General features: G+C 45.2%; 1 protein-coding gene across 4 annotated transcripts in view; it reads left to right on the top strand.

Moving 5' to 3' along the window:
* LOC101949875 (WD repeat-containing protein on Y chromosome-like) overlaps positions 1 to 14742 on the top strand; it is a 60458-nt gene extending 45716 nt beyond the window's left edge. For all 4 annotated transcript variants that reach the window (XM_042840979.2, XM_065563687.1, XM_042840980.2 and 1 more), the window contains 4 exons: positions 2215 to 2399; positions 10398 to 10531; positions 12408 to 12560; positions 14206 to 14742. In XM_042840979.2, coding sequence (XP_042696913.2) covers positions 2215 to 2399; positions 10398 to 10531; positions 12408 to 12560; positions 14206 to 14487 — 754 coding nt within the window. In that variant the 3' untranslated portion in view covers positions 14488 to 14742. The remainder of the gene's footprint in view (positions 1 to 2214; positions 2400 to 10397; positions 10532 to 12407; positions 12561 to 14205) is intronic.

Raw genomic sequence — 14742 nt, 5'->3', positions numbered from 1 at the left:
AGACCTATTTCCTAGATTAAAATTGCCTGCCACTTGAGGAGGCCTCTGCCACGCCCAATGAAAGACTCTTTCACTATTTCAGAAATCTCACTGCCAGAAAGACTCCCCTGATATCGTCAATGCTCCTTTTCTTACCTTCATCCCATTACCCATAATTATGCCCTCCATTCGTCTCCATCCTTTGCACACCTCTGATACTATAGATGATTATCTCATCCCCCACAAACCAGCCCCTCCAATCCAGCAATCATTTTGCTGTTGTTCTTTCCTCTACATCTTTCTGTTACTGAGGTGCCGGAGCTGAATGCAGTGTTCCAAGTGCAGGCTTGCCAGTGCTTTGAGATCCTCGGTTGGCAAGCTCTATAGAAGTGTCATTTATTATAGCGATAGAGACTATCACTGCTCCTTGGCTGTTGGTCTGCTGTGGAGGAGGGGGTGGGCAGAAAGAGAGAGATGCTCGCCTACTCAAGCTCCCTGCAGATGGTCAAACCACAAAGTACCAAAGAGAAGCCACATACTTCCTTCCAATTTCATTGCTTTGGCCGGGGACCAAGCTAACCACCCATGGAGTCATGCTGGGCCCAGGAGCATTATGCCAACTTGCCTCTCCCAGCAAGTATAGTCATTTAGCCGGCTGTGTATGACTATTAGATGGAGAATATGAATTCTTTCAGAGCCGTGGGAATGGCTAAAGTGTCTGATCCTGTCATGGCTTCCAGGCTGTCAGGAAGCTTTGGACTCTGGGCTAACTTAAGTTGGCTCAACGCAATGGCCTTCGGTGGAGCTGTGCCTGCTTATGCCATTGTAATGAATCTGGCCCGAGGAATTTCCTTTTCAGAAGAGAAACGAGTGGCCATACATTACCTTAGTCTATTTTATTTGCCACCTATAATCGCAGTGGACAGCTTCGGACAGAAGTGAATATTACATAGCGAAAACAGTCTGGTTTAAGCTTATTCTCTCACGAAGACGTTCTTAGTAGAAGTTACCCATCTTCTCAACCGAACAAACTCCAGAAAGTCTAGCTTGAATTGGCCCACTTCCTGTGGGAAAGCACTTCTGTTTTGTTCTCGCCTTGCCGTTTGTTGCGACTGGGTGGCGTGGGGGAGTGCAGGTAAGTCACCTCTACTGGCTTTGCAACCACAAGCTGAGACAAAAGTGCAATATAAAGAGAAGGCATTTGGTAAACTTAGGGATAAACCAAGTATCACACCATTCCAGTTAATAGGCCGGTTTTAAAACTACTGTCAGGTCAAGGTTGGACTCCGCAGCTCAAGCATTGCTACTGTTGTTCAAAGGCATCGTTATCTGACTAGTGTCCATAAAATTCAACCAATAAATCCAATTTATTATTGAGCTGGGACTGTCTTCTGTCGTGGCTTTAACCTCTTCCGAGTTTACACTGTTGAATTTCTAATTCTGTAGTGTTCCTACGTTGGCCACAGGGCTACGTACGGCCATGTGATATATTTGCAGTGACATTCGCAATATTTGAGGTTTTCACATTCGGTTTTGATTTCATGGAACTGGTCCAGATGGGGAGCGGGGGGGAATGTCGTGGATTTCTGCGCAATAGTATCTTTGAGCAAACACACTGGTTATGGACATGTGAAGTTTCATTCTAGTGAAGATGAATTTTTGTGTCAAACTGCGCTGAATTTTCCAAGTTTCAATGCGTTTAATGAAAAGTGAACTTTTCAGGCCGGGAAATGACCTGGGCTGATATAGCAGGTGGGGTGATACTTTTCCCCTTTTCACACAGCTCTGCCTTTACGGATCCCTGCCAATATGGCCAGATATCTTATTACCATATGGAATAACACGTGAGGCAGTTCTTTCTATGTTCTTTATGGCATCTACCACTACTTAAGTCAACCAGAGCATTGTCTTTTCCTTCTATAGAAACAGGGTTAATATGACCGTGGTGTGAATCAGAGAAAGCATAGCTGGAAAAGGCCATCAAGTAAAGTGGTGTAATCCAACCCCCTTCGCAATCCAAGATTATTCTCAACAGTAGCTTCCTGTTCCCAACACCTCCTGTAATGGAGCTCCCCACATCCTTTGTAGGTCAGATGAGTCTGATCCATTAGGGTTTGGGTTTCACGTTTTTTCTGGCTGCCTGTGATGATCAGTCCCAGGTTTGGTTACAGATATTTAACCCACTCTAGCAATAGCATCTTTTTATTTTCCTTTTTTTTTTTTCTTTTTTATCAGGGACCCCTGGAGTGAGAGAAAAGAAATCAAGAAAAAACGAACGCCAATCAAGCAGCCGGCATATACTGATGGGCGGCTCTTCAGTTCAGGGGAGCTTGTCAGAAATGTGGAGGGAGAGACAGAAGAGAAGGTAAACCAGGAGATCAATGGGGGAAGCACAATGGAGGAGAGAGAGCAACTGCAGGGTAAGTGTTTGCCCGCAATGGGGCCCGCCTTAAGAATCAGGAGCATATTCTCAAGAGTTAGCCCTTAACTTCCGCTCTTCTGGGAGGACAGTGAGACCTCACACCATACTCTCTGTGCAACTGACAGAGCAGGGGGCAAAGATGGCTGCAATACACCTTCCCCATTTCTGGGGGCAGCCAGGGATGAAACCAGCCCCCAGTACAAGTTAAAACAGCCTAAGGGCCACTCTTGGACAGGCTGGTTTGTTCTGAGCCCTTACGGCCATTGCACAGGTGAGGATCAGCTGGAACGCAGTACACTCCACTCTAGGTCCTCCTCCCATCTGTTCCCCATTCCCGCTATGTTGCCTTTTCCCCATGCCAGCATATCTCAGACTTTTGAAGGCTAATTCCCTCCCCTTTCAGGAAAAAATGTAATCCACTGATCCCCTTGTACCCATGCCATGCGTTGTTACAACCTACCCAGGTCACTCCATACACCTTCATGGCTCTCCACCCCCAGCTAGTCCAGCACAACCTGCACTTTGGGAGATGCTGTTGTATACCTTGGGAATCCCCCACTGCCCGTCTAGACCAGGTTCCTGGCTGTTCTGTGCCGTCTGCGCAGCCCAAAGTAGCCAGATGGAAAGTTTAGGATCTGGCCCCAAATGTGTCTCTTTTAAAATAAGTTAACATTTATGTAATTATAAAATAGAGTGACTCATTGTTTGTCATCCAGCTTCACAAAAGGTGCTGAAAGATGGATATTAAAGTATTTTAATTAGGTTCCAGGGAGAAATGTAGACCTAGTGAGGCTGTGAAGAGCTGAATTCATTACTTCAGCCAAATCCCAGTCTGCTGCTTGTTTGTCTCCTCTTTAAAATGATCTGAATGTTCTGCAATTGCTGAGTAAAAAAAAAAAAAATTGTCATTTTCAAAGCGTCAGAAGTGCTCCTAAGGCTCCAATCTTGAAGTCTTCGCACAGTCAAAACTCAGTGAAGCCAATTGGCAAATATTGGAAATGGAGGGGTGGGGGTTTACTGGAGTCAGGACTTCAGGGCAGGACCCAGAATAAGTGAGCAACAAATTGTTCTAACAGTCAGACAGTTTTACGCGGCTGCCAAGCTGTTCCATAGATTGCACAGGCTTGACTTATTGCTAAGAAACAGACTGGAACCGGACTGCACTTTTCACTGAAGGAATGCACAGCTGTGAGGTTTCCGTTCACTTTGCACAATATGGGTTCCAGGAATTTGTGTAAATCATTAGGGGCCATGCAGTAAACAGAGTCGCATTCATAACTGTGATAAATAATAATAAAATATTCTCATGATGTGGTGCCAACACCCAAAGGTCTTTGGGTACAACAAAAAAAGCTAACTAAAAACATACTAAGGGAAAAAATCAACACTGCCCAGAAAATTCCTAGCCAAGGAGTGGAGGGGGGACACACAGTGACCCCTAGAACACATTAAACTGAACAAATGCCCACCATGGAAATACTTTCAGATCTTCCCAAATGAACAGAAATATATTCACTGTGAACTCTGCGTTTCTGGAGCAGAAAGTCAAATAGTGTGGCTGCATTTTTAAAAGGCTAGATAATTGGATTACCATTATTGCCATATGCATGATCAGATCGGGGAAGTTAAATCTCATGCTTCATGCCACCTGATCACCATGGGGCTCAGGAAGGAAATCCCAGATCTATGGATAGTATTACATAATAGGTCAGATGCATGAAGATGCCAGCTCAGCAAAGCACGTAAGCAGCTGTTTAAAACCCACTGAAGTCAAGGGAACTGAAGTCTGTTCTTAAAGTTAAGCAATGTTTCAGTGCAGAATAGAGATGGACTTAAGAACATGCTTAGCATGAAGCAAGCGCTTAAGTGCTTTGCTGGGTAAGGACCTAAAAGGGTCGATTTGCCTTGCTCTGAAGTTTCAGGCACTGTGCTGCATGAAGATGGTAATAACTGTACAGTTATCTAACTGAGAGTGGTGTGCAGAACAGCACCCACATCATCGTTTGGGGTCTGAATTGAAATGGCCCTATAGAAATCAACCAGCAAGACTGCAAATTCTGACCACCTGGAGCTACTGGCCGGTCAACGGCTTCCGAGATTCAAGGCTGAACGGGTCCATGTGCTCAGATTTGTTTAGCCTGGACACCGATTTTCTGCACTTTTCCGTCCAAGTTAGGAGCAATTTGCAGCCAACTCTTAGTGGGCTGGCCGCAAATCCTGCCTTCATGAACATGTTTGTTAAAACACACATAAGCGCTTTGTCCAGAGTGCTGTTTGGAAGCCCATAGATCAGACTTTTTTTGTCAAATGTAAAATCTGTTCCAGCTGTCTGGGAGGACAGAGAAATCTGCCATCTTGCTGCTTTGGAGAGCTCACAATGCACTGCAACATTTTATATCTGGATGTGTTTCCCTATCCAAATCCACAAGCCGCTCGAACAGTGAGCAATTAGAGCCTCTTTCCTTTGCCTCCTGTGCTCATGATCAAGCCCTTAAGTACCAGGTGACAGGCTGGATAGGCGCTAGCGCGGGAAACGTGGAGCCAGGATTCCCGGGTTCTGCCACAGATTTCCTGCATGACTTACACGCTGTGCCTCTGCATCCCCATGTGTAAAACCCACCTTGCGGGGGAAACTGAATTAATGAGACTGGTTTCAGCTCATTAGATGGAAGGTGCTGTGGAATGGAAGGCAATAGGATTATTGCCTTTCTGCTTAGCAGGTGCACCTTCTGCCTTCTTTGTATTAGATGGGCTTAGGCCACTTAAGTGTTTGATGGTCGGTTCCCATTTGCTGAATGTTTTAATTACTGTTCGGTGTCCTGCCATTAGACGAACACACCCTTCATATTCACATGTGACCTTTGTTTTTGTTTTTAAAGCTACAGCTCAAGCAGACACATTATCTATCACACACGGTCAAATCTACATCAGACAGTTGGAGTCCTAACGTGGAGCTTTTCATTGATTTGTGTTACTTTTCTAGCCTATCAGATTAGAGCTGCCAGCTGCCGGATCAGAGCTGTGGGGCTGGAATCAGCTCCATCGTGATCAAACACCTGAGAAATTGTCTCTGCTGAGTGTGTTTTTCTCTGGGTCAAAATTTTGGGGTGTTGGGGCTTCAAGTTTCTAAAGTGAGTAGTGATTCTGGTTGCCTCCATCTGGGGCTGCCCGGTTTCATATACCTTAAAGGGACCTGGTTTCTAGAAAGTGCTGAACACCCACCTTCTGGAAATCAGGCCCCTTTAAGGGGTGTCAAGTTAGGCACCCAAAAATTGAGACACTCAAAATCTCTAGTCACTTCTGAAAATAATCACAGGACACTGCATGGCAACTGACACCTTGAGCTCCAAAAACATAAGCCTCTGTTACATGAGCTAAATGACCTGTAGTGTTAGTTTTGCTTCTATCCCTCCTAGGGGCATGCCACTAGAGGGAAGAAGGGCCTCGCAATTAGCGTTCTGGACTAAGACTCAAAAGAAATAGGTTCAATTCCTGGCTCAGCTACAGGCTCACGGTGTCATATGGGGCAAGTCACTCAACCTACTGCTTGCCTCAGTTCCCCGTTTCTAAAACTGAGCATATTATTTCCCTGCCTTACAGAGTGTAGTGAGATAAAAGCCATTAATAACTGTGAAGTCCTATGAGGGCTATAAAGTACCTAAGATAGCCAGAGGGTGAAATGATCTGATACTGGAGCAGGTCTGACAGTCCATCCAGTAGAGAACAGTGGTGAGGCAAACCCATTCGCCAGCACATAACCAAAGCCTGCAGGGGTTGGATGTGTCATGGACCTGACGCACGCTGTAGGGGTAACAAGAGGCAATTGGAAAATGCCTCCTATCAGCACTAACGGGTCCAGGCTGAGCCACATCATAAGGAATGCAGAGAGGGCCTGACTGGGGTTGAAACAGGGTTTTAAGGAGTTACTTAGATCGTGGGGTTAGGCAAACCCTGTGCCTTCTCCTTATAAACTCTCCTCACTTGGACTGCACTCAGAGACAGCCAGGTCCCATTCTTTGTGATGAAAACCCACAGAGTCAAAGGCTAATGTGAGAAACTCTACCCTAAACTAAACAAACACCTCAGTACATGAGAAATCTAAACTCACTTAAGGGTAACCAGATTTGTAGAACCACAGATCCCTCAACATACCGATAAGAAGTTGGAAAGGACATAAGCAAGAAAGAGGGTTATTTAGGGCAGCTGCGACCTCGGGTCTCTGGACATAGCTGGTTTTATAGAAAAGAGGACACGCTTCCAAGCTACAAGAGGTATCTCCTTTCTGACAGGATTTAGACATCAATTTGCCCTGACAGTAATAGGCCAGTAGAAAGCTTACCCCCGTAGCGTAATTATTAGGAAGCTGTGCCTCCAGGAACGGCCTGCTCCAAGCTCCTCTCTCTCTCTCCGTCAGCCTGAAGGGAGATGCTGTCATTCCATAATGGGAAGTGAAGGCTGAATTTTTCGGATGGATGTGGTTTTGGAAATGAACTTTGCTAACACCTGCTGTAAGTTCAGCAGGACCAATTGCCAGATGCTACAGGAACTAGGGGCTCGTTAGCATGATTGAGACTTTGGCAAAGCGAAGGGCTCTCAGCTTCCATGTCTAGGAAACGTTGAGAGAGGCAGTGGCAGGAGTTCAAGGAAGGGCGTGCACGGTTGTGTTTTGAAGTCTAGACAGCACTGAGCCCCGGCGATGCTGAAGAATGCCTTTTCCCGGCCTAGCATATTGTTTAAAACTCACAGGTATTGGAGGCGGGGAACGAAATGGGGAAATAGCGAATTCCCTCGTTCAAACAGACACGGCTGCATAATTCTCTTTCCAGATCCTACCTTGCCTGGCTGATCAGAGGCTGCCAGTGTTTTACATGCTCTGCTGTACGAATTCTCTCTGACCTCCCTGGGCATCCTCTGAAGTCACCTTGCTGTGTCTGCCTCTTTGTCTGCTTCTCAGCCCTTACGGGTCGGAGAGGGAAACAAAAGCAAAAGCTACCCATGCTAGGATCCCATGCTAGAAACCTGCTCCTGCAAACCTGCCAGTGACAGCAGTGGGCTCCCTGTCGCCTTCATGGGTCTCAAGCTCTGTCTACCCTGGAGCTGTTAACCAGGACTCTGAGTCCCTGAAGTGGACGGGCATCTGTGGGCTTTGGATCAGGCCCTGTGTTTGGGAGCCACCTTCAAATGCACTTGCAGCCTAATGCTAGGGTGACTAGAGCCCTGATTTTATAGGGACAGTCCCAATATTTGAGGTTTTTTTCTTATATAGGCACCTATTACCCCACCACCACCCCCATCCTGATTTTTCACACTTCCGATCTGGTCACCCTACCTAGTGGATTGGTGCAGGGCTAGCGTCCACGCCCTGTTACACACTATGTTACAAGCATGCTGAAGCCTAGCGAGGGATGCCGGCTGCATAGAGTAGGGATCTATAAGAAAGGGGTTTAAGCCAAGAATGGAAAACCTGCAGGCTAGGAAGGAGGGGAGGAAGCGAACCAATCCCCATCCCCTGGAAGGGAGGGGACAGATCTAGAACCATATCCAGCAAGCAGGGTGGGAGGAGGAAAAAAGCAGCACCAGAGGATTGGACCTAAGGTCTCATGAGGCAAGGTGAGGAGGCCTAGGGGTGGAGAGGCAGTCAGGGGAGGGGAGAAGAGAAGCTCTCTCCTCTCAGGGACCCCACCCTATATGGAAAGGGCAGGTGAATGTCTGTCCCACAGCAATGCAGAGATGGTCTCTCTCCCTACCACACTCCAAATGTTTGAACTTTAGTGACTGTTCGATACCTCGCTTAGTCTCTGTCAGTCTGGGGCCTCCCGAAGGAGGCTTGGCAGAGTCCGAAGATATTTGTCTTTGTATCATCATCTTTAATAAAACTAATTAATGTCTTGCACTTATTTGGCACGTTTCATCCCAAAGGACTTCAGAAGCTTAAAGGGGCACTGCCAGGCGAAATAGCAGGTGCTTGGGGAAAACAAATACCCTTCCCTATGTTCTAATAAACCGTTGATTGTTAAAGGTGACGGAATGTTAACAATTTCATGCACTTTTCCAACTTATTAGACATGGGTATGATTCTTTCCCCCCCACCCCTCCAAGCCCCTCATGAACTTTAAGGGAGTTCAGGTTTATATTCAAATTTCAAATCTCTAGCCCTATTTCTGTAATGCGCTGACCTAGGATCCTGGCTCTGTGAACCCTTGAGCAGAGGGTCAGGGTTTGTGGGCTGGGCTGTTGGCTGTTTGCCCGGGCTGAGGGGAGCGTCCAATGAATACAGACCAGTGTGATTTTCATTTGTGTTTCTAACCATCTCACACGAGCTGGCTGGAGGAGGCCGATTCAGTTTCATGACAACTTTCGAGGTTTCAAAATGTGTTTTTGTGAAACAGAATTGTGGATAGAAAAGGTCAGGTTTTTCCAGTCAAGTTGCTCGCTCCCTCAATTTAGTCAGATGGGACCAGAGAGCCCTGGACCTCTGAAGCCTTCCTGTCAAACATGTAGTTGAAATCAATGTATCTCCATGAAACGATTTGGCGTTGACATTTTTGTCAAAAATATTTGTGCCAGTTGTATTTGCCATGCTCTACCCAGCTGTAAACAGGTGATGGGGGTTGTTTTAAATGTATCCCTGAGGGTGGGGGGGAATTCAAACTGGAATTTGCATAATTCATGGAAACATTTCTTTTGGACCGGACCTTAACTATCCGTTATTGTCCCTTTCGAAAGCAGACGGACAAATTGCACGGGAATCCCTTCAAGCATTACTGAAGTGCAGCCAGCTCTGGGTTGAAATGCAGCATCTGTTTCACAGCAAACAGCACCTTGCATGGTTTGGGACAGGAAAGGAAGCAGCATGCTTCCCAGTTGCAACAGCTGTTTAAATAGACAGAAAGCAATTGTCAGACTACAGAGGCCAAAACCCCGCCTCTGTCAAAGACTGAAATGGAATTGTTGCTGACCTCTGTCCGCACAGTGATCCCAAACCATGCTGGAGTGTTGGATGAACATCGCCTCAGAAAGATCAGACACACTTACTGAAACATTTCATCACTGCTTCCTGTGGCACCTGCATTCCTTGGTCTCCCAGCTGAGCGCCGGCTCTGCCCATCACGCCTCAGCGGCTGCTCATGCAAAGGTGCTGTGCGCTGAGCTCCAAAGAGGTCTCATCACACCGCAGCCTGGCTGCAGAAACAAACCTTTCCATCTGTAAATGCCCACAAAGGCTTTCAAACCAGCAAACTTTTCAAATCCAGGAAGGATTCTGAGATGGGAGGGGGCAGCTGTTGATAATGAAGCTACGATTTGGCTCGAATGCAAAGAACTAACAGGCCCAAGTCATTTTTGACCGAGCCCGGCTGAGTGTGACTCCACGTTCGACAGTCTGGTTCTTTTTTTAGTTAGGTTGATAAGTGCTTCAAGCAATATTAACACGCACAGAGTCTTCGCACCTATGGCAATTACACAGGTGTTCCAGAAGCCAATGAGTCAAATGGGAAAACGAAGGTCTGGTGATGCTTATCAGGCCGTGACAGTGTTAGGAAGCTAAATCCACATAATAAAGAGGTGTGATTCCTCTCCTGAGTCATGTGGTATTTAGCACTTGGTGTGTGTGGTCCCTGCTCCGTTTTAGGCCATTGCCTTGTTTTGCTGGGATTCCACTAAAGAAGAAGGGTGTCAAGTATCAGGGGGGTAGCCGTGTTAGTCTGAATCTGTAAAAAGCAACAGAGGGTCCTGTGGCATCTTTAAGACTAACAGAAGTATTGGGAGCATAAGCTTTCGTGGGTAAGAACCTCACTTCAGACTTGCATCTGAAGAAGTGAGGTTCTTACCCACGAACGCTTATGCTCCCAATACTTCTGTTAGTCTTAAAGGTGCCACAGGACCCTCTGTTGCTTTTTACTAAAGAAGAAGCTGACAGAACTGCCCATGCCTTTAAGAAATACGATACATGTTCTACCATACGGTGCCACCTGCTGACCCTATTCTCTCTCTACAGAGTTCCAGTTACCAAGAGCGGATGGTGCCCATCCATCCACATCCCCCAGCCAGATTTCTGCCGAGGATGCAGTGCAAAGCCGCCTGACTACGCCACAATCGTTCACCGGTACCTCAAATCAAAGAAAACACGAGGTGAGTCTGTGAGATCTTTCGCCTATCTCTGACCTTGACACTCTGCCATTCCACTGAAGGGTAAAACCCTGCAGTTTAAGATAAGAGAATCTGCCATGAGCTCAGGTTAATTAAAAGACACACAAAGCGATAAAGCATTGGGGATTGCTTCAGATAGGCAAGCCAAAAAGAGTCATGCACAGGGAACGGTTTGCGGATTATGCAGAGCAATCCAATCTATTGCAAACACAAGAGCAAATAGACTGTTGAATGGTGGTTTTTTTTAAATAATAATAATAATAATGGATGGTTTCTTAAAGTAATAGCCAGTAGGTTTTATTCCTCTGTGAGGCAGCAAAGCTGAACTATATTTAATAAGGAAATGCAGATAACAGTAATCTCCAAGGTCTGATAACAAATGCTCCATTCTTATGTATTCTTCTGTACCTCTTCTTCAGGTGGTTAATGCCGTTGTAAAATGTGAATTTTTGGGTGGCACAGAGGGTTGGTGATTCATAGATTTTAAGGCCAGAAGGGACCATTCGATCATTTGATTTGATGTCCCATATATCCGAGGTCAATAACTTCCGTTTGACTAATGCATATTTTGCAGAAAGGCAGCCAGTCTTCATATGAAGACTGGAAGAGATGGAGAATCCACCACTTCCCTTGGTAGTTTGTTCCAACTGTAATGGACTGCAAGCAGTGGAATTAGCCCACATCCATAATGACTGAAATTACTCCCATCCAAAGCCTGTTCTGTAGCCTTTGTGAAATGAGATGGGTCAACTCGGTCCATTTTCCAGTGGACATATCTCCACTAGCACTAATTTGCAATCTTCTTGGCATTCTCAGTAAAAAGGCCAGGGATTACATGGGCCAAGGAGACTGAGAGCTGCCCTTTCACTCCTGGAGGTCTGCTCTCTCCAGGCCATGGCTGAAGCGCCAGGGTGGGGGAAGCTTGTATCGCTTCTTCTATAGCTGTTCTGTGGATATAGAGAAATGACCATCTCCAGGGCGATCAGTCCAGAACTGCCAATCACTAAAGGTCACACCACAAGGAAGGAAGGAAGGAAGGAAACTGCGTAATTTCTCTAAAGTCAGCAATCACCACCATGTGTCTCTTCCTTCTTCAATGCGTCCCCTGAACCTGGGAACACCCTCCCAAAACCAGGTCACCTTGCCACGTCCCTCAGCATGTTCAATTCCCTCCTCAAATTTCACTTCTGCTGGGAAGGATGTGAGAAGTGAGCAGGGAAAAGAACAATAAACAGAACCAAAAACACGTGGTGGAACCTTTGAGATATCCCATGCCTTACTGAGCAACTCAGATGGTGTGTGATATATAGGAGATCAGAATAGATGATCACAATGAATCCTTCTGGCTTTATAATCCCATGAATCCTGTTGTCTCCTTGTCCCTCCTCTCCAATCTCATCTATCATCTTCGCTTGGTGGATCCTACAATGAGCTCCATGCAGATGTCCACCAGGAACCCATGGGACTCTATATGAGCATAGGAGTGTAAACTCTTTGGGGCATGGGCCAGGCATTGTGTTTATTTCTCTCCAGTGGCTGGCATATATTGGAGTTTTGGGGACATAATCATACATAGAATAGTGTGTCCGTTTTACGCTTTAGCCACTGAAGTTGAGCTGTAATTAGCATTCCTTTGGGAAGGGGATCTATTGATGTTATAAAACCATTGTCATGCGTTTCCATTAAGTGATATTGATGCCCTCTGCTTCTGAGCTTTAGGAAGAGGGCAGCTCTGGGGGTGGATTTAGTTGTTTCCAACGTGAATCAGTGTTCCCTCATTCTGAAAAGGGAGATAGGCTTTAAATTAGTGTGATGGCATCATTGCCGTTGCAACCCAGTTTTTTTTTTCCCTTTTCAGTGCCAGAGCCTTTTCAGACACCATCTGGAAAATGACCTGGTGAAAAGAATTACAGGAAGGAAAGCCCGTCGGCGTGTGTTTGGGGCTATCAATGCTAACAAATTCAACCGGTTTGGGACACTCTGTTCACCTTTTCATGCACTAGCAACCCCGGTAAGTGTCCTTCCCTCCAGGTAGTTTTACATTAAATACAAACCAGCCCCCCAGTGGCCAAGGCCCCTCCTGCCAATAGCCATTCCAACAGCATTTTCAGAATCAGCCAGTCAATGACTCCTGGCTGTTTTCATTATATTTTCCTTGCGTCTTTTCCTGTAAGGTTTAATAGTTTCTTCATAAACTTCACTACAAAAGGAGTAAGGAAGTAAGTAAATCACCCAGCTGTTTGTTAATGGGTTAACATCAACTTAAAAATCATAATCTATAGCAGAGTCACGCTACCTACCTACCTTTCTAACAACACCATAGATTAAAATGAAAAGAATTTTAAAAATCTATTTTTTTATTTTATTTATTTATTTTCTGTTTGTTTACTTCTTGGAAAATGAAAATGAATGGCCTCACTTTTGCTTTTGTTTAGCATCGCTTCCAGACTTCTGTTTGCAAGCTAGGCCTGGGTGATATTGATTTCGTAAAAATAATAGTTTATATTTGAATTTGTTTAAAAGAAAATATCGTGGGAACATTTTTCTATCTCTCTCTGTCTGGCCCCCATTATCATGCTATCTGAGCACCTCCTGATCTTTAATATATTTATGATATAATTATACTCTGCAAATATGAACAGTGTGTACATGCTAAGTGGTGTATAAATGTCAAGTAGTTAATCCACAAAATAACCCTCCGAGGCACACAGATAAATAATGTAGTTCCCAATTTTACGGATAGGAAAGTTGAAGCACAAAGAGGTTAAGTGATTTGCCCAAGGCCACATAGTGAGTTAGCGACAGAGCGAATATTAGAAATCTTAATTCCCAACCAGGAGCTTCATCTCCTAATACATTTGTATGTATTATAACAGAAATACTTGTCATTACAGATATGAAATATGCATTTTTCAAAACACATGTATCACACAGTTTTTTGTCAGTACATGTGCAAGGCAGATGTAAAACCTGGCACCTAGAAATGCAATATTCTGGCCCTTAGCCAGAATATTTAGAAATTCATCTCTACAGTTATTAAAGGCCACACATTATCCTGACAACATCAACACAGGCGTAAATGGAGCTGCTAGGTTCTATGGGCCCCAGATTCCATTTACACTTGTAAGCGGAGGGAAGACTGTGTCCATGGCCAGGGAGAACGTTACTTCTCACCCCAAATACCCCTGTGTTTAGGATATACAGGTTTGGGGTTTCCAGATGTGGAGATGGTGAGGAGAGGAGCCATTTGGGCTCATCTATATTCATCCCTACAAAATGCACTGGAGGAATCTGGTTGTATCAACTTTTGTTGTTTCTCTCCCGTTCTGTAGAGTCCCCAGAGAGGAAGGGGGGGAGGGGTGTTTAATTGAATGAGTTTTAAAAATACACCAAGTACAATGTCTCTGGGTGCTTGTACATCGATTATTGGAACCACAGAAATAATTTCACTAGTCTCAAACTAAATCCAGAGAGATTCAACCCTGAAATTGGCTGTAATTAGAGAACCACCCATCATCAGGCCCTCAGACAAAATCCTGACACATACACGCCCAGGCTGAAATGATGGACGCTATAGAAATGCATGCGATAGAATGTATTTCTCGAGGTTGGCCTGTGTGTTCATTATGCATTTTTATGAACTATTTCTGTCTTAGGAGATGCAGAAATTAACTTTACCTCAAGACTTACCCATGACCCCTCGGATGCTGAGGCAGGGCATAGTCTGCAGCACCGAGATGGACTTAAGGTCTTTACCATTAACCTTCCCAGACCTGGACGCCGAGAAGACAGAAGAGCCCAGCCTGAGTGAGAGAAAGAAGTCATCAGTCCACATGAAAACCCCTCTGCTTCCCCCATTAGTTAAACCTACCAGAGCTAGCCTCTCCCACAGTAAAAAGGCTAAAAGTTTCCAGTTTCCCTCCCAGTTCCCACAGTAGCTGTCTCTATTAGCCTGTAACAGATGCTAAGTATTGGCACCTTCTGAAAGAGAATACCTGGATTCCATTTCTAGAGCAATATGCTTTGTCTTTTTTGTATTAGACCCTGGAGCATTGTTTTAAGCAATCCCTTTGACACCTAAATTCCTCTTTGACACTCACATAAAGTAATTGCAAAAGAGTATTTTTGTACTTTGGTTTGAAAATGGTGAAATTTCTACACTGGATAATGAAAATAAAGCAACTAACATGGGA

Source organism: Chrysemys picta, chromosome 12 (genome assembly GCF_011386835.1).
Source record: "Chrysemys picta bellii isolate R12L10 chromosome 12, ASM1138683v2, whole genome shotgun sequence".
Lineage (NCBI taxonomy): Eukaryota > Metazoa > Chordata > Testudines > Emydidae > Chrysemys > Chrysemys picta.
Note: the sequence above shows the minus strand (reverse complement) of the source record. Positions and strands in the feature narration are given on the sequence as shown.